Source organism: Momordica charantia, assembly GCF_013281855.1.
Source record: "Momordica charantia cultivar OHB3-1 chromosome 8 unlocalized genomic scaffold, Mcharantia_2.0 BLBB01000008.1, whole genome shotgun sequence".
Taxonomy (NCBI): Eukaryota; Viridiplantae; Streptophyta; class Magnoliopsida; order Cucurbitales; family Cucurbitaceae; genus Momordica; species Momordica charantia.
Genome location: NW_028275166.1, coordinates 28,958,196 through 28,976,433, shown reverse-complemented (window position 1 = coordinate 28,976,433; position 18,238 = coordinate 28,958,196). Strand labels below are relative to the sequence as shown.

General features: G+C 35.2%; 1 protein-coding gene across 3 annotated transcripts in view; it reads right to left on the bottom strand.

The window, feature by feature from the left end:
- The window catches only part of ILA (putative protein kinase regulator ILITHYIA), a 50,288-nt gene that overhangs the window by 17,052 nt on the left and 14,998 nt on the right, over nucleotides 1-18,238 (bottom strand). For 2 of the 3 annotated variants that reach the window (XM_088127171.1, XM_088127170.1), the window contains exons 16-29: nucleotides 12,925-13,014; nucleotides 12,723-12,822; nucleotides 12,453-12,616; nucleotides 9,717-10,019; nucleotides 9,517-9,633; nucleotides 9,329-9,430; nucleotides 9,102-9,251; nucleotides 7,506-7,670; nucleotides 7,252-7,440; nucleotides 5,581-5,703; nucleotides 5,355-5,435; nucleotides 5,154-5,270; nucleotides 2,365-2,537; nucleotides 20-97 (exon numbers count right to left, since the gene is read on the bottom strand). In XM_088127171.1, coding sequence (XP_087983297.1) covers nucleotides 20-97; nucleotides 2,365-2,537; nucleotides 5,154-5,270; nucleotides 5,355-5,435; nucleotides 5,581-5,703; nucleotides 7,252-7,440; nucleotides 7,506-7,670; nucleotides 9,102-9,251; nucleotides 9,329-9,430; nucleotides 9,517-9,633; nucleotides 9,717-10,019; nucleotides 12,453-12,616; nucleotides 12,723-12,822; nucleotides 12,925-13,014 — 1,952 coding nt within the window. The remainder of the gene's footprint in view (nucleotides 1-19; nucleotides 98-2,364; nucleotides 2,538-5,153; nucleotides 5,271-5,354; nucleotides 5,436-5,580; nucleotides 5,704-7,251; nucleotides 7,441-7,505; nucleotides 7,671-9,101; nucleotides 9,252-9,328; nucleotides 9,431-9,516; nucleotides 9,634-9,716; nucleotides 10,020-12,452; nucleotides 12,617-12,722; nucleotides 12,823-12,924; nucleotides 13,015-18,238) is intronic. The other variant, XM_022288710.2, reaches the window with a different exon arrangement.

Genomic DNA, 18,238 nt, shown 5'->3' with positions numbered 1-18,238 from the left:
GTCTGGGATATCTACTCACGGTTCAAATATTCTTCCAAGTGTTTCACAAAGACATTCAAATGCTAGTAGTGCTCCTTCACGGCATTTAGCTGAATTCCTGTGGTTCACAGACTCACTTAAATCCAACAGAACCCACACAAATCATTAAAGGAAACTATGTAGCCCCTCTTTTGCATAATTATCTTTATTGTTCGAAACAATATGGTGATAGAATAAAACAATCATTGTACAATGAGTCGAGATTGCAAATTTTAGAAATAAAGTGGTAAATACAAGAACTGATGAAAAGTCATGAAGAGTGAATCAAGGTTAGACATACTATCATGGCTGGATAAAAGAATAGGACATCAATCAACTAATTGATTAATAGTCCAAGAAGCACCATGCCTATTAAGCAAATCGATGCTTCATCTTATGAGACAATTGGAGAAAAGATATTTGAATTATATTTCAAATTTGTGAAGTGCATTGAGAAAGTTGATGTTGCTCAAGTTGTTAGCAATAGTGCTTAAACATATATGTCTAAGGCATATCTATGTCCAAATCTATTGAAGACTGACATACATACAACGTAATATTATTGTAGGAATGTCTGTGTCAAAGGCCATAGTTCTTCGAATGGAATAAAATATGACTTATAGGCCATTCCAGAATCTTAAATCTTAATAATTTGGCACTTCATTTTCTTCTATATAGGCTAGATGGGAATTTTTAATTGGGATTAAATCTAAGAGGATGCCATCATCTCTATTTTGGCAATTGTCCTTATTTCAAATAAAGATTGTTTACAGCCTCTGGGTAATACACATCATTATACTGATAAACTTACATTATTAAGCCTCATGTTTACTGATAAGAAATTGAAATGATAAGGAATCAAAATGATAATAAATAGGAAACCAATATTTTATTCCTTTGATACTATCTACTATAAATTGTCTTTAACTGAATCTAGAAACCTATCGACGTTTTTAAAATTATGGTATGTTTGGAAGTAACTAGAAAAATATGGTAGGTTTTAAAAATATTTAGAAGTTTGCTAATCTAGCTAAGAAAATAGGGAAATCATATCTTTTTTTTTTATAACCGAGAGTCGGAGCTCTGCTCCCCTATACCCGGAGGCACCCGCACCGCCCCAAGGTTCAAACCCACCCAAGAGACATCAAGAGATTAGGAATTGAGACCTGTAAGTCGTTATGACCAAAAGACCTTAAGCCCTTGCCAACGGGGCCACCCCTTGGGGTAATTTACAAGGGAGTGAGGTAGGGAAAATGGGAGGATGATGTGACAATTGTTATCCTACTGGTTGGAATCTACAATTATTGAAGCATGAAGTCTTGAATTCTTGACTTCTTACCGATACATGAAGGATTTGGAACCATCATTGGATCGATGGTCAATAAGGGTCGGGGAATGGGTTCAACCCATGGTGGTCAATAAGGGTCGGACAGTTGTCCTGTGAGATTAGTCTAGGTGCGCACAAACAAACTGACCGAGACACTCATGGAAAAAAAAGGAACATGAAGGATAAACAAGGGAAATGGTTGCACTTTGGAGAAGATGAAAGGATGTAAGGGTTTTTAAGTCACTTATCAAAAAGACATTGTTTTGCTTAGTAACATTTAAAAAATTTAAAGAAAAAAACCAAAGTCCTCTTTTTTAATAACAATGTTCTATTTAAATAAATTAAACTAAAAACCATGACAAATTAAAATAAACTAGTTAAGAAGTAAAATATAAATTTGTAATTTTATAAGAAAATAAATCACATGCACTAAAGAAAAAAAAAAAGTAGACTTAAAGCTATTATTTCAGAATTATAGGTAGAACCGTTCAATTTAATCAGAGGATTTTCAAAGACAATTTCCTATCTTGGAGTAAAAGTCGTGGGTCCCACCAATAGATGGGTGAGATAGAGTAAAAGTTGAAAAATAATGAATGAAAAGGTTGTAGGCCCATAGAATAAGGAATGGAAATGGGAAGTACTGAGTTTTTTTTAGAGAGGAATAGAATTAATCATTTTCAAGGGGAGTGACTGCTAAATTAGTAATTAGTCCCACCAGTAGATTCCTTTTTCACCATTCTAGTTCCCAGTAAGTAAACTGGCTTTTATGGCCATCTACTCTTACAACTACTTGTTTGTGAATTCCATTTCGAATAAAAATTATTTTATAAAATATTAAATGTTGTTATTTGCATAGATAGGCAAAAATGCACCCGCATGAAACCTAGGTAATGCTGTATTTAATATAATTATATAGAGGCAGCAATATGACTAAGCAAGCATTGAACATGTCAGATTATCATTAATCCAAAAGCTTAGGCTATTTAATTTATGCACATCCTGGATTAAATTGAACAAACCTGTCTAAAAGAGCATCCCGTAGTACAGAAACTATTCCATACTTCTTCAGGCTTGTGATTCCAAATCCCTTAACAACTCCAGCAAGACCAAATGCAGCTCCTCGACGTTCCCCATACTTCTCACTCTTCATCAGCTGATCCAAAAGCCTGGAAACAAGAGCCGGGGCATCATCCTAATGAAACAGAAGGTTCCAGATTAGAAAATGAAAACAATGACGTAAAAGCACAAAATTTGTAAGGATCTACACAAATGAAGAAGAAGATTGAAGGAATCAAGTGAAAATTTACGTTGTCAAACTTTACCAACCCAAACCTGAAAGCTCTTTCGTAAAAGTAGCATAATAGCAGAAAAAGAAAATTAAAACAATCACCAGCGACAAAACAAGGTCAATAAATCTAAGTATTTATCAAAATATAAACTTAAACCAGGAACTTGAGAGGTAGAATCCAAAGGTTCCATGTTCTACATGCAGTTGGTAGGTAAAGATTAATATTTCTTAGTTTTTGGATTTCAAAGGTTTGTGAGGAACCCTAGTTAAATGTTCCGTGAGGCAGCCTACTCCCAGTAGGTATTCCCTTGTCTTTAATAAATTCATTTTACTCCAACTTCATGTCTTTTACTAAAGATATAATAGAATCCATTTCTCTGGCAAATAAGTCTCTCCAAAGAACAAGATTCGAACTTTTCTTACCGAAGGTAGATACTATCATACTAGATAGCCAAGTTTTATGTAGTATTCACTATTTTGTTCACAGGAAAAGGAAAAGGCAAGCTTAGAGCATTATTTTACAAGAAATTTATAACAGAAAAACTACAAAAGCGTGGATAAACACATTTATAGGATGAATGTATACACCCAGTTTCAAATGAATAAAACATTTTTTATCTTTCCTGACAGATCCCCAATGAGATCCAAAAATGCTTAATGGCATTCCAGAATAAGTAATTAAGCATGTAGTTGTAGGTAATTTAATTCAAAATCATTAGATGTGTGAAACATACCAATGAAGGTTTCACAAGGGACAGCCCCATTAACAAGGGCTTAGGATCTCATGGACTTGCCGGCTAAGAGGTCTCAAGTTCGAAGCTTCAGATGAGCTTAATATCAAAAATCTTTGACATCTCCAAGGTACGGGCCTTAGGGTGGGCGTGAGTGCCCCGGACATAGGGGAACAAAACTCCGACTCCCAGTAATAAAAAAAAATTTAAGGTAAACATCTCAACCTGAGACCTTACAAAATATTGTCTCAACTATGATACAGTTGAGAAGATCTTCAGAGAACAAACTGCTAGATAAATTTCGAGGAAACACGAATTTATAGCTAATGCTACAAGCAGAAGTGCCACCAGGAGTTTATTTGATGAACATGACATTATATTAATACATTCTCACGACTAAGTCCTATTGAAAAGGCATAGCAATCCAAAAGTTAACAAACATCTCCATTGGACGTACAAAATAAAGAACGAGGGTTTTTATTTTGTGAAGATGAGAAATAAGTATTCATAATAAGAATTTCTCATTTGTAAGAATATCAATGAGAAATTCTAAATAAGAAACTCCATCTCATTTTAATTGAGTAAACACATAAGTCCTTGATAGATGAATTTCCCTGGATACCTCTCCCAAATCAATAATTAAAAACAAGAAAGATTGTGCAAACTAACATTGCCTTGCTGTCCACTAGCGTTTTCTAAAAGAGGCTAAACAGCTTTGGAGGAAGTTCATTTTGGCAAAGTATGATGAAACCCCCACAGCAATCTAGCCATCCAACCACTTCCGCTCATACGGAGGCCCATGGTGTGCTATCCTATCCCAAACACACATTATTAAGGCAAATGTCTACAGCCAGATTGGAGGAAATAGCCAACTAAGCCTCAACATTAGCCACCAGCCTCCCCAGACTTTCGTCCAAAGCCACATCTTCCTGTGACTACACCTTCCGCATAACTCTTAAGGATGATGAGTTGGAGGATTGGCTGCAGTTAACACAAGTACTAAACTGGTTTGTCCCTCCCCCTACTGACGACAGAATCTCTCAAAGATCTACAACACAAAATCCATTTTGTATGATTTCTATCGAGAATAGCCAGCCATCAACACTGTACACAGCTTTGGGCATGGGAAGTATCCTAAGAAAATCAAGCCATTCTGCTGGGAGCTAACTCACTCTGCAACACACATGACAGGGTCCAAAGACATCTACCACACATTGCCCTATCCCCCAACTGCTGTCTTCTTTGCTACTCAGCTCCCGAAAATCAAGGTCACCTCTTCATCACAAGTGACTTCGCATCCAAATTTTGGGAAAGGATCCAACGGCTTTCGGTTGGAAAACTTCATCCAAATCTTCTCTTTTTCCTCAACATTCTCATGGCTGGTCACCCTTTCAAAAACGAGAAAGCAATCCTTTGGGTCCAAATAATTAGGGCTTACCTGTGGGGATTACAGATGGAAAGGAACAATAGGGTTTTTAACGACTCCTTTCTCCCTTTTGAGATTTTTTTTATAGAGTTATTGTACTTAGCTCTTAAAAGGTGCAAATGTTTCTACTCCCCCTTAGTTATAATCTAAGCGACCTCATAGCAAATTGGAAAGCATTTTTATATTTCATATCATCAATGAAATACATGTTTCTTACCCAAATAATTAAAAACAAGAAGGCAGACCTCCAAAATCAGCCCACGACTTTAGAAACATCTGGTTTAACATCTTTAGAGCAAAAGTAGTAGAAAATCAAATATATGATACTTGAAATGAAGCCTATACGGACAAATAGTGACTAACCTGCTTTGATTGCATTAATGGAGACAAACAAGTAGATACAGCACGTTGAACTGCTTCTGATGGAGTATTCAATACATCCAACAATTTATCCACAACAGCATGAATTTTGGGATCATTCTGTTCAATCATTCAAATATAAAGCTGGGAAAGGAATAAAGGAGGGATCAATATCAGCAAATTGAAATATTAGAAAAATAATACCTTTGCCAAATGTTTTGCCAATGCTCCTGTGAAAATAACAACACCCTCACGAACCAAATCATACTTCTCTTCATCTGATGCCTACAGAATTTGGAAACAATTTCGCATATCATATAGAAATTTCCTGCACACTGGGTTCCTTAACATTAACAAGTTTTTGGTAGGTAGTCATCAAAATTAGAGGAGAAATCGTAAGGAAAATAATCTCTAACTTTCAAGAAATAACCTTTTTGTTTAAGTAGTTCTCAAAGATAGGAAACAGCAAGGAAACGCTATCTCTCCCATGCTTATCGATAATCATGATACCAGCATTAATCATTCTTCCCCGAACATCAGTATTAGGGTCAGCCTGCAGAAATAATTTGTGAATCAGAAATGTCAAAGTATACTTTATTTATTCATGTCCAAGTTTATCATTGAAACAATTCATTTAGATTCTTGTTCAACAATTCATTTAGATTCAAAACAACCAATTTATATCTTCTATAATATAGGATACGTTACAGCATTTCAAATTTCAGGAGTGCAAAAATAATAGTACAATGGGAAGTAAATTACATATACAAACAGAATCTAAAACACAGATGCATTAGCTTTCACATTTCAATGAATAAATACAAAATTTAGTCCTTAAAAAACATTTCCGTGTCCTAGAGAACTATTAAATGTAAGCCTAGGAAGAAATTTTCCAATCTCCATTTTTCATTACAGAGCTTCAAGTTATCAGACTATATCCAAGCTGTAACGGGTGTTTGAATAATATTATTTTTCTATCTATTTTTCACAAAAAGATAAACCTACACTTATACATTTAATTTTAATATCAAGGTTGTTAACTCGTGAATTGGAACGTGTATCGAAATTAAAATGTAGTCTATCATTTTTTTAACCAGAAATAAACTTTTCAATAATATATATGAAAAGAAATATAGATATCAAAAGATACAAATTTCCAAAGGAATGAGAAAGATAGGATGCAAGAAAATATAGAAGACATAAAAGAAGATAAACAGCTAAAGCTCTAAAAAGGCATTCCAAGAAGAAGAAATTGTAGTAAGAAAGTAGTGCGTGAACAACGCTGAGAGCGAACACCACTGGGAAGCTTTAGATTTTGGGACCAGAAGAAGCTGATTTAAAATTTAGTGTATCGTGTATTGTAAGTTTTTAGTTTTAATTAATATTTAAATAAAAATTTTATATATATATAAGTAGTACTACTTTTGCTAACAGAAATTGAAAACTAATTTAGCCTTCCTTATAAATGAAAATATTAAATAATATTTTAATAATTTTAGATTTGAAAATCTCATATACTATTCCTTCAAAATTGAAAATGTCGAAATACTATCTTTTTAAAATTTCCAAAACCCTCTCACCTTCCCAGCCCATTAATAATCCAACTTCTCCCAATAAATAAAAATCAATTTTTAGCCTATTCCAAAGCACCGCCTCTTCTTCTTCCAAGCCGACCAGCCCTAAATTTTGTCCTAAAACCTAATTTAAAATAACCCCACGAAAAACTAATTTTTATCTTCTTCTTTCCTCTCAAACACTGCTGCCTCTTCTTCTTCATCTTCTTCTGCCTTCCCCGTAGGCCATCCTCCTTCTCTTATTCTTCTTTGTTTTCCCTTAGGTTTCTATACTGTTCATGTTTGTAAAAGTAATACTCCTCTTTTTGTTCTTGAATCAGACCAATCTGATTCGTTTTGTTTCTTACAATTCAACATATGAAACGAACTATACATATAATTTCCTATCTTATATAGTATTTCATCAGTTCAAATTAACTCATAGTCCACCATCTGCTTGCTTGTACTGTACCAAAAACTTAAATAAAATCTTGTCATTCTAAAAAAGCAGAGAGTAATTTTTTGTGCTAAATACATAAAAATCATACCAAGGCTCGTGAAATAAGGAATGTCATGACAACAGGAAGATCTTTTGTTCGCAATACATCTGCAGCAGAATACAGTGCTAATGCTATCCCTTGACGTCCAAGCCAAGAAGCATCCATAGCACTCCCTCCAGAGCTGGTATCATGGATGTACAAAGAGAATAATGTAGAAAGAGATTCCTGAAATAACCACTACAAATAAGAAAAAATAAATTTCTGAAATTGACTATCAACTGAGTTCTAAGTTGATGCATAACCTGTATTGTATCAGGGTATTCATCCAAAATAGCAGCAAGTGCTTCTGATGCAGCCAATCGGACATTATAATTAACGTTGGAAAGTGCTTTGAAAAGCCCAGAATAATCCGTTCCAAAGTCATATCCATAGCGATCCCAAATATCCTCTGCAATTTCAGCCACAGACTGCGGATAAACATCAAGAAGATGAGAGAGTGTGGCAAGGAATCAAAGGGTGAGAAGTTTTCAGAAACTACAAAACAGAGAACTAGGGTAAAAATGGACGAGGTAGTCCTTCAAAAATATATATTGCATTATACAGTAGTACATCTTTTATGGATATTTTAACAGCGTTTTGGACCTGTTAATGCAAGTCCAAAAGAAGTTAAGAAACATCATTTCTTTTTCTAACGTACGTTCAGCCTAGGATTTATGTTCTTACTCCTTACTTAAAATGTACAGCCTCCAATTTAAGCTTCTTATATACAAGATATCACCTAATTTATATAGACTGGAAACAGAGCCATAAATCATTAGTTATATATATGATTGTCCATGTTATGGGAGATATTCAGTAACATATATTGTTTCTAAAAACCATAATATTTCTTCAAGCTATCATAAATTTTCTTTCTTTACAAAGAAACTAACTTTCTTTGATAGACAAATATACAAGAAAACAAACTCCCCATAAGAGTGAAAAAAAACAACTAAAAAATAAAGAAAAGATCTCGTTTAATTACAAGGGCCAAAAGATAAATAAAACATTTTAAGGACACCAAAAAAAAAAAATCTAGCAACTCTGATAAGAACAACTTGAAAAGCCAATGAGCCAAAGCAACGAAAACCACAACTGCTGAACCCCAAAAACTGCTCCAAGCTACAGCCCAAGGGAGAAATATGAGAGCTCCCTACCTCTCCGAAAACTTTACCAAGAAACTAGCCAAAAATATACCTCTCTCTCTTTACAGCCAACATAGACATCATAATACCCAAAAAGCCTCACCATAACTACTCGGGCGAACCACTATCCCACCATCTTCGACAATCACTCAATTACCACGCACTCTCTGTTTCGTGAAATACACAGGCTTAATAAGGGACCTATCAAGAAACTATCTAGAGATGTGCATACTTTGATTTGTCGGTAGTAAACCTCTTCCAGAATGACAATACAAAATGGCCCAAAAACACAAGCCAGCCACTACCAAACAAAGAAGCCGCAAAAAAAATAATTACAACAAAAAGATGCAACGAAAATCACAAAAGAGTAAGAAGCAAGACACCAAATAAAAAAGTTAAAATGGACAAGATTCTGGACATCCTCCCAAAGCACTTTCTACACCCTCAAAGACTCTTATTCCTTCCAAGCAAAGTGTACCGAAAGAGTGCCAAAAGAATCATAAAATCCCAAACACCCATAACTCCTACTGATGTATAAACATAATCATTAAAATGCACAGAACTTGCAAGTATGAAATTAGACAAACACATTCGAAACAAGTTAAAAGTTTACCAAGAAGTTTCAAAGCTTTCACTAAAGTGGGACAAGCTTAAATAAACCTCAAATTATGGACATAAAAAACGATGCATATTCAGGAGGAAAGATTAAATAACCTTTTCTGGATCATGTAAAGCCATCCAGATACTTGTCGCAACTTCTACATTTTCAGGAAGAGACCGACTAGCAACAGCCGGGATGCATTTAACAGCTTTCAGACAAGCAACTCTTACGTGAACATCTTTTGCATAGACTCCATGTAGAGCCTGAAGAATAACTATTAATGACACGTAATATCACCAACGCATTTCTTTAAAATTTAAGAAGGTAAGGAAGTACATACAGATGCAATTTCATCAGGTTGAAGACCAAGACACAACTCATTTAGTGCAGGTCCAATGGATGCTTGGAAAGCTGGAACAACACCAAGAACATGAAAAAGAACCTGCGAAACAGAGAGTTGTTGTTAAAGACAAAAGAAAGGAAGTTTTACCCATAACCTATATGATTATATCTGCTATGGAATATTACTGATAGCATCCGCAGCCTAGGAAGAGGTAGTAGGGGATCCATGTGCAAGTAAAGAACACGAAGAATATCGTCATGGAGTCCTGTCTTCTTGGAGGATAATAGAATTTTCTCCATGATCTGAAATATAGCAACAGGAAAGAACATTTGTATAGTCTAGTCATTGTAGAATGAGAGAGCTCAATGACAAGTAATATCCATACCGGGAAAATGAAGGTAAATGTGTCTATAGGAAGAGATCCATATTTACAAGCAACCGATAAAGCAGTTACTATTCGTTCGAGAATACCCAAGGATGGTCTTCCATTCGTTTCTGCTTCACCAACTAATGGGATCAAATCCAGAAGAAGATGATCACCATCAGTCACGATCATGCGTAAAGCAGTGGCAATGTCAAGGGCAGAATTACAGAGTGGTGGAGCAAGACATCGGGAAAGTTTAACCAAGGTTTCATAAGCCACGTCATTTACTATTGGTGACCTTAACAAGGGATCAACAAATTTCACCTGATACAAGAAAAGAAATCCAGTTGAGAGCAGAACAACCAAAACTATAGCCAGCATCAATTGCAATATTGCTTATATGATCTTTATAAGCAATGAAATCACCCTAAAGATGCAGAAGATCAACTCAAAAAAAGAAGAAAGAAAAATCAAATGAAAACCTAACATTCAATAAGGCAAGTGAAAGCACAAAATAAAAAAAAAAAAAGGCTACAAAAACAATGATGGCCGACCAACAAAAGAGTCTGCCATAGAAACAAGAAAATTACATGAAATATCCCCCCCAAGACTTCTTTACATTCAAGGAAACCCTCCCATTTTTCACCAACCAATTAGAACATAAAAATATCATGAAAACCAGCTTGTAATAACAATCTCCCTCCATTGCAAAATGGCAAGATCACTATGGCTTCCTACACTATAACACAACAAATGCACCTTGATTAGAGGAAAAGGTAACTGAAAAGATAAACCTAACATTTTTTACTCCCACACGCATTTAAGTTGTGTTTGGCTGGTGCTCCGGAAACAAGAGATTTAATGAAAAAAATAGTTGTATTCCTTGTTTTCATTGTTTTCGGAAGTGTTTGGTAGTATATTTGAAATTTAAATCTCAATTTAAAAAATTGTTCATCGTGTGTTTAGCAGTATATTTTTAAACTAATGGTAATTACCAACTAAATATTCAAATCACAATCTAAAATAATATTAATTAATTTATTAACATTTTGTTAAAACTATTGTAGAATTATTTTTTTACAATATTATATCATTTATAATATATTATATTTTATATGTTTTCATTTTAACAAAAATGAAATGAGTTTATAACATGCAATAATATATTTATCAAAGGTTTTATCTTTTTAATATAATTATGCATTTTAAAGTTTCAAATTCAAAATCTAAAAACACTGAAAACTTTAAAATGTTGTTTCCAAAATCTCTACTATTTGGATCACAGAATTTAAAAACAGAATTAAAAAACAAATTGACCAAAGGAGAATGAATCGTCACTAGTTGTTGTTTGGGTCAGAGCATGTATATCTCGTATCACAGGCATTCACTGAATCAATGAATTAGTGAATCTAAAAACAACGAATAGAATCTGGATTGCATACAAAATAGTACTTTGATTTCTTAAGCAGCGCATAAATAAAAGTTTTATTTTTAGTTGTAAATCAAATCTTTTTTTTTAACAAGAAGTTCATTGAATAGCAAATACTCTGAACAAGACAACTTAATGACCTCCTGACTATCCCAATGAAAGCAAATAAGAACTCATCATGGTCTAAGGTTTTTGACTATTTTATTATAATATTTGTAAGTGCATGGGCCAGCTTGTGCGCATCATGACTAATCTCACAAGACAATTGTCTTACCCACTACTTTTGATAGTCAATAAAACTCGTGGGATATTAAATATGTGATAGGTGGCCACCACAGTTTGAACTTATTCCCACAAAGCCTTTTTAATATTTCCATTGGCTCTAATGACCACTAGGCCAAACCATGATGACTAATCTCACTAGACAATTGTCTTACGCACTACTTTTGATAGCCAAGAAAACTCATGGGATGTTAAATCTTTGATAGATGACCGCCATGGTTCAAACTTATTCCCTCAAAGACCTTTAATATTTTCTTTGGCTCCAACGTGACCACTGGGCCATGCCATTATGACTACCCATATTTAATCAAAAAAGCAAATCATACCTCTTTCCTAGTCTCAATTTACAATTCACATCAATGTGGTACCTCTAGTTTAAAATCTACCACCCAGAGTCTTCCGCTCCATATTTACTAACCATAACTTTGTGCCTGAATTTATTCATTTATTGGACTCTCCATATTTACTAACCATAACTTTGTGCCTGAATTTATTCATTCATTTGTGGATCTCCAAAATCCACTGTCAACAGCACTTCACTCCTCTTACATAACTACCTAGCACTATGCCAACTTTCTTAATGTCACTACGTTATTCTCACCCCATAAATGTACCTTGCTTTTCTTTCGAATTCCAAAATCACTTTCCTTCAAGTTGAGAATGTCTTAGAGGTCAGACTTGATGTTTGTTTAAACCCTGTTAGGATGATACTTTGAAACTTCTCAACCTCATAATGAAAAATTCATTTCCGTTTAAAACAAAAACAAAACAAACCCACATTCCTTGGGATCAGGAAAAGAACATAAAATAAGTGAGTATACTTGAACGTATACTGGAAATTACTTTTGAAATTAGAAAATAAACAGTGCTCATAGAATTTTATATGTCCAACCCTCTTATGCTAATAGTAACCAAATAACTGTTGATGAATAACGATCAAAAAAAAATTAAAAAAATAAACAACCAAAATATTATGTTAAAGTTAAATTGATCATTGAAATGTTTTCTTAGAGTAGGTAAATATAAAAGTAGGGAGAGGTACAAACCATCGATGAAAGCTGACTATGTGCAAATATAGTATTAGAAATGGCCAACTCTCCAAGAGCCCTGAGCATCAATGATAAATTTTTCTGTATTTTCCCAACCTTTTCCCGTGTAAATGCCTCCTCCCTAAGCAGCAATTCACGCGCTTCTTCTTTTGCTGTCTTACCTTTATCCAGGTGGAGAGGGGAAAAACATACATGAAGGTCAACTACTAATTAGAAGTAAAACAGAAATAAATTGAATGGAAAAGACAAAGCACCAAAGTGACATGCCAGCTTTTTTTGCAAACTTTCCAGCATCCTTCTTGCCCATGCCAGAAGCTTCTCTACTAGCTGGTTCTCTTCTAATCGAATTATTAGAACTTGAATTACTCTGATAGAAATAATAGACATGAGTTAGTAGACATTAATTTCAGGTGATAACATCTACCAAAAAATCTATACATAAATGTGCGGGAGTAGGAAATAAACCTACCTTGTATTCTTTCGTGTTATTTGAAGAAATAGACTCTGCCACATAAACACCTTGCTCACCAGACAACATGCCTTCAGGAGTATGAAAAATCTGAAATAATAGGAAAAAATAAAATAGAGACCAGAACATGCCATGTCAAGAATCAAAATAATAGTTCATAACGTGGCAAAGAATATTCTTCTAACAACTTATAGCATAGAAAATAACGGAGGATCTGAGATTACACCTTACAAAGTAAGAGCCAAAAACACCCCTTATGGGTTAGCGGCATAAAATCTATTTTGTCAGAGTTATGATTCAACGGAATCAAAGGATCTTTGAAGACAAAAGTCAAATTTTGCTAGAAACTTGGACAAAGTCAAATTCAAGGCTTCTCAATCTGTTTATTATCTAAATCATTCGAGGATTATCCTCCTAGTTCCATTTGCATGAATTAGAATGTTTTTTTTTTGGGTTGAACAAGATGTGAACTTTGATTGATTAATGAAAAAGAACATAATGCAAAGATACAAGCTCCCAAAAAAGTGGAGGAGAAATAAAACAAAGGAAAAAAAAGTACAAAAACAAATTATGGCTTGGTGCTCATAACATACTTCAACAACTCAGTTAATATTAAGAAAGAAAGGATTCCTAACATACTTCATAGCAGACTTCTAAGTATGCAAAATCCCAAAAACGAATGAATTCTGGTGAATTGATCAATATATTTGAAAGCTTTTCATTTTTTCTTTTTTAGGTACAGCATTTGGGGACACTGAAGTGGGATGACAAGGTAAGTATGCTCTGTTCTCTCTCCTCTCCTCTCTCCCTATTCCTCCCTTCCTCCCATCCGCTTCTTCCTCGGTAAAGGTTTAAGTACAGCCTATCTTTAGTTTGATTTATCACCTTTTCACGAGTTTTGTTCTTCACTACTTGGAATGGAAGTTAGTAGTTGTTGTATCGATCGGTTCTCTTTCTGCATCTGGTTTGATAACGACGTGTTCAAGTTGGAAGATGTGAATCGTAAGGTTATCATGTCTCTTCATCCCTCTCAATTCCTCTAGTTCGAGAATCACATGGTGGAAGTGAATCGTGTACCCATCTTCGAATCCATGTACTTCCAACTTAAGAGTCGACCTCGGACAATGCCGCATACAGAAGTTTTGATCAAATGGCCGCTGGTTCCTAGAGTGGGTGTTATGGCCTTCTACTGGTGGTCATAGGAACGTGGTTATTCCGACTGGATCCAAAAGGGACGGCTGGAACGTGTTTTGGAAATTGATGAAAACATTTTCAATAAGAATAACAGAATCTCAAGCATTAACGGTGGCAAGAAAAAAGCATCCTTCTAATGTTAAGCTTCCAGTTGCAGTTGAAGCTCCGAAAGCACAGCAGGAAAGAAAGGATCCTTCATCTCAGGCTTGGCCACCAAGAAAAGAGAAGACCTATGCTGATGTGGTGCGGGGAAATGCGGAAGATTCGTTGAAGCTTCCACGAGAGGATCACAGAAGTAGCGAATTTCCAAAGAGACCTACCACCAAATCACAAGATTATTGGGTCACAAAAGAAACAGAGGTGCTGGAATTGGATTGGAATCATCTAATGGTGGTCTCCAAAGGATGTGCTCACGATGACTGGACTGAAATCTCGAAGGCTTTGAAAGACAAATTTTCCATCGATTGTTTGATTAATTCATTCATGGTTGACAAGGGTCTTTTGAAGTTTGCAGGTGATCGATTACTTAAGTCATCTGAACTGTCTGACAAATGGAGAAGGATTGGAAAATTCCATTTGAAGCTTGAAAAATGGAATCCCCATCTGCATATCAAAAAAAGAATTCATACTTGGATATGGAAGTTGGTAAACAATTCATGACTTACCTCTTTACTATTGGTCCAGATCAATATTTGAGGCCATTGGTAGCCATTTTGGTGGGTTGTTGGAAATCTCTACCAAAACCCTTAATATGCTAGATGCCTGACAAGCCTATATTAAAGTTAAACCTAATTACAGTGGTTTAATTCCAGCTACTGTGTCAATCTCCGATGAAAAGTACGGCTCTTTCGAGATCAAGGTTTCTGCACGTCGGACCCCTAAATCAAGAGCTTCGGGTGACTCTGTTTTAGACCTTGATTCACTTTCAAACTCTTTGGATGTCAAACGTTTCCGAACGCTTTTGGAAGATGAACGGTCCGAATTTTCAAAGCTAGATATGGAAGCTATAAGGCCGCAAGAGAGAGATGAAGTTTCAAAAGCAATCCCGCTGGAATATGAGGAGGCAGATCATCCTCTTAGTTCTCCTTTGCCAGCTGGAGTATTAAATATTGAGAAAGAGAAAATGAAGGCTGAGGAAGTCACGGTGCCCGAAACGTTTTCATCTCTCGATTTGAGAGAGAGAGAGAACAACATACACCTTTTAGAAAATTCTCTTCTCGATATAGCGTCGATTGAAATCCCAGGTGAAAGATCAGTGCAAGGCGAGGTGGCAAAAGAGGCTCAAACTGCTCCAATTTCAGAATCTCTAGAATCTCAAAAGGCAACAAAAGCGGAAAATCGAGATCTTAAGGAATTATCTAAAAATCGCACCAATGACGTGAGAAGAAAAACCGTGGGTGGCTAAGGTTAACTCATAAGCTAACAAATTTAGGGTCATATTTTCAAATGGCCACCCAACCTCCGCTTCGACACCCATCATTTTCCACCTTCTTCCCTCTCCTATTCATTTAGGGTTTCACTGAGATGTTTTAATTCATGCTCCCTCAACTAATTTCCTCCCATATTTCGTTCCTTGTTGCTCAATTTTTTTTCTTTTGTAACTGGGAGTCAAAGCTTTACTCCACTATACCCAGAGGCACCTGCACCTGCCCCTGCCCCAAGGCCCGGACCCAAGAGACATCAAGGACTTTTGGTATTAAGCTCACCCTTGTCGCTTAATTTTTTCTTTTCCCTTTTTTATAAGAAACAACAAGCTTCATTCAAAAGAGGCAACAAAGGAGCAACATCCTAAGGGCAGGGATCGAGAAAGCCCTCCACTACAAAGCTAATACATTACAACTTTCAAATCACATGAGAGTAAGGCTATATTGTAATTACAAAAGAATCTCCGGTTAATAAGTAACCATGAGGACATTGTGATTTGTACATTTTTACAAAAAATATCAAAAGGGATTTGTTGTTGAAAGCTCTTTGGTTCATTTCCTTCCAAATACTCCATATAAGTGCTCGACTAGCACAACATACACCTTGTACGATCTCTAGTAGCTAATCATCTATCAATCGAGGCGTGCAACCAGATAAGCCACTCCATCATCAAAAAGGACCACCCCCTTGCTGCAAAGGTGCAGTGCAGGAAGAGATGATCAATTGACTCCCCATCCCTAAAGACAGGGTGAGCAGCCCGAAGGGGATATCATCCAATTCTGTAACTTTTTCTATAGCTTTTCATGAGTGTTGATACTTCTATATGCCACACTCCATAAAAAAATTTTCACCTTTTTTGGACCATTAAACTTCCAAATCTTAGATAGAAAGGGAGCTTTGAGCTTTGGGGTAACTTCGGATAGCTTAAGAAAATTGGATTTTGTAGTAAAACGTTTCTCACCTTCTAAAGCCCATTCCACCTTGTCTTCTCCACTTTCTCACCGAAAAGAGTTCAAGAGTTCCACCATATGAACCCAGTTTTGCATTTCTCAGTGCAGAATTCCCCTTCTAAACCCCAAGTTCCAGTCCCCTTGCTCCGTGTTCCAGCATTCTACCACAGTGAAGTCTTTTTTATTGGAAATATTGAACACATCTGGAAATTTGGATTCCAAAGGGTTGTTGCCAAGCCATGTATCCTTCCAGATTTTTATTTTGCTCCCATGTTTTGCTTCGAAGGATATGAATCTCAAGAAGGAAGGTCTCCTAATTATTGCTCCCATTTTAGCCATGTATCCTTGCCGCTTAATTATGACACCACTTTTTATTCTCTTACACTAGTTGTAAAGTAATGCTGGCCCCGTACCTAATTCCTTCTTCCAACTCTATCATTTTTTCTTCTTCTCTAGCTCCCTTCGAGGGTCATCTTTATTTGAGGTTCTTCTTCTTGAGAGGTTATCTTGGTAGTATGGATCTTCCTTTTGATGACACTCCTTTGAATGTATCTAAAGAATTCATAGACTCCACTCTCAAATACATCTCTAGTCTCTCTCAATCTCAGTTGGATGGTTATCTAGCCTTTATCAATTCCAAGCTTTTCAAACTTCCCAATGACCTGGCTTTGATGTTAGAAAAATCCTCTAGAAGAAGGTTCAAGATAGAAGCAGCACGAACTCGGGAACTAGCTAAAGTTCGGGCCAAGTTCTCCCAGGAACTCAAGGATCTATTTCCAGGAGATAATGTTGTCGATTCCAAAGCTAAAGACTCTTCTCCTTGAGCCCTCACATCTTGGTGGATAGTTTTTTTATAGACAGCTTGATCTTATTGTTGGCTTTTATCATTCTTAAGGCTCTTTGTTGAGCCTATTCTATGTTTTCATCTTTTCTATTTTTCTTTCAATTGGGAGTTTGTATTCTTGAACTTTTTCCCTTTTTCATATATAAATTAAAAGTTTTTTCTTGTAAAAAAGATGTATAAATAAAAATAAAAAGTATAGCCTATTATTACTTTTGCTACTACTGCTTTAAAACATTGAAGATATAAGTTAAATGGCGATACTTTTGTGGTAAAGATAATTATTTATATACCTTTATAATCTTTTTTTTTCCTTTTTTTTAACAAGATACAAACTTTTCATTGATAATATGAAACCTTTATAATTTTTATTTAAGGAAGTGAAAACATAATTATATATATACCTTTATAATCTTTATTCAAGGAAGTGAAAACATAATTATGTATATACCTTTATAATCTTTATTCAAGGAAGTGAAAACGATGGAGATGATGAAATTTTTCAGTAAAATTTATATAATAATCATTATGTTTAATAATCTTTTTAATGACAAAAAATTAATGTAGTACGCACTAACAAACGGACGCCAATCCAAGATAATAAAACTTTATGATAATCACAAAACACGTTTAGTAACAAAAGCTCATAAAGAGGCATTAAATTTAACAACCTCTCACACCTCCCACAAAATGGTTTATTATGTTAAAAAATGCATGGCTCTATAAAACCAATACTTTTCTATGTAGTGAGGCTTACGCCTTGCCTTAATCAAAATTAAAAAATATATATATAAAAAAAATAAAATTGACAAAAAAAACACACCCACACTTGAGGCCACCGCGGGCCTTATATAACATTGCACCCCACCCACCCCCCAACAAGGCAAGATTTAACATGTCAGAG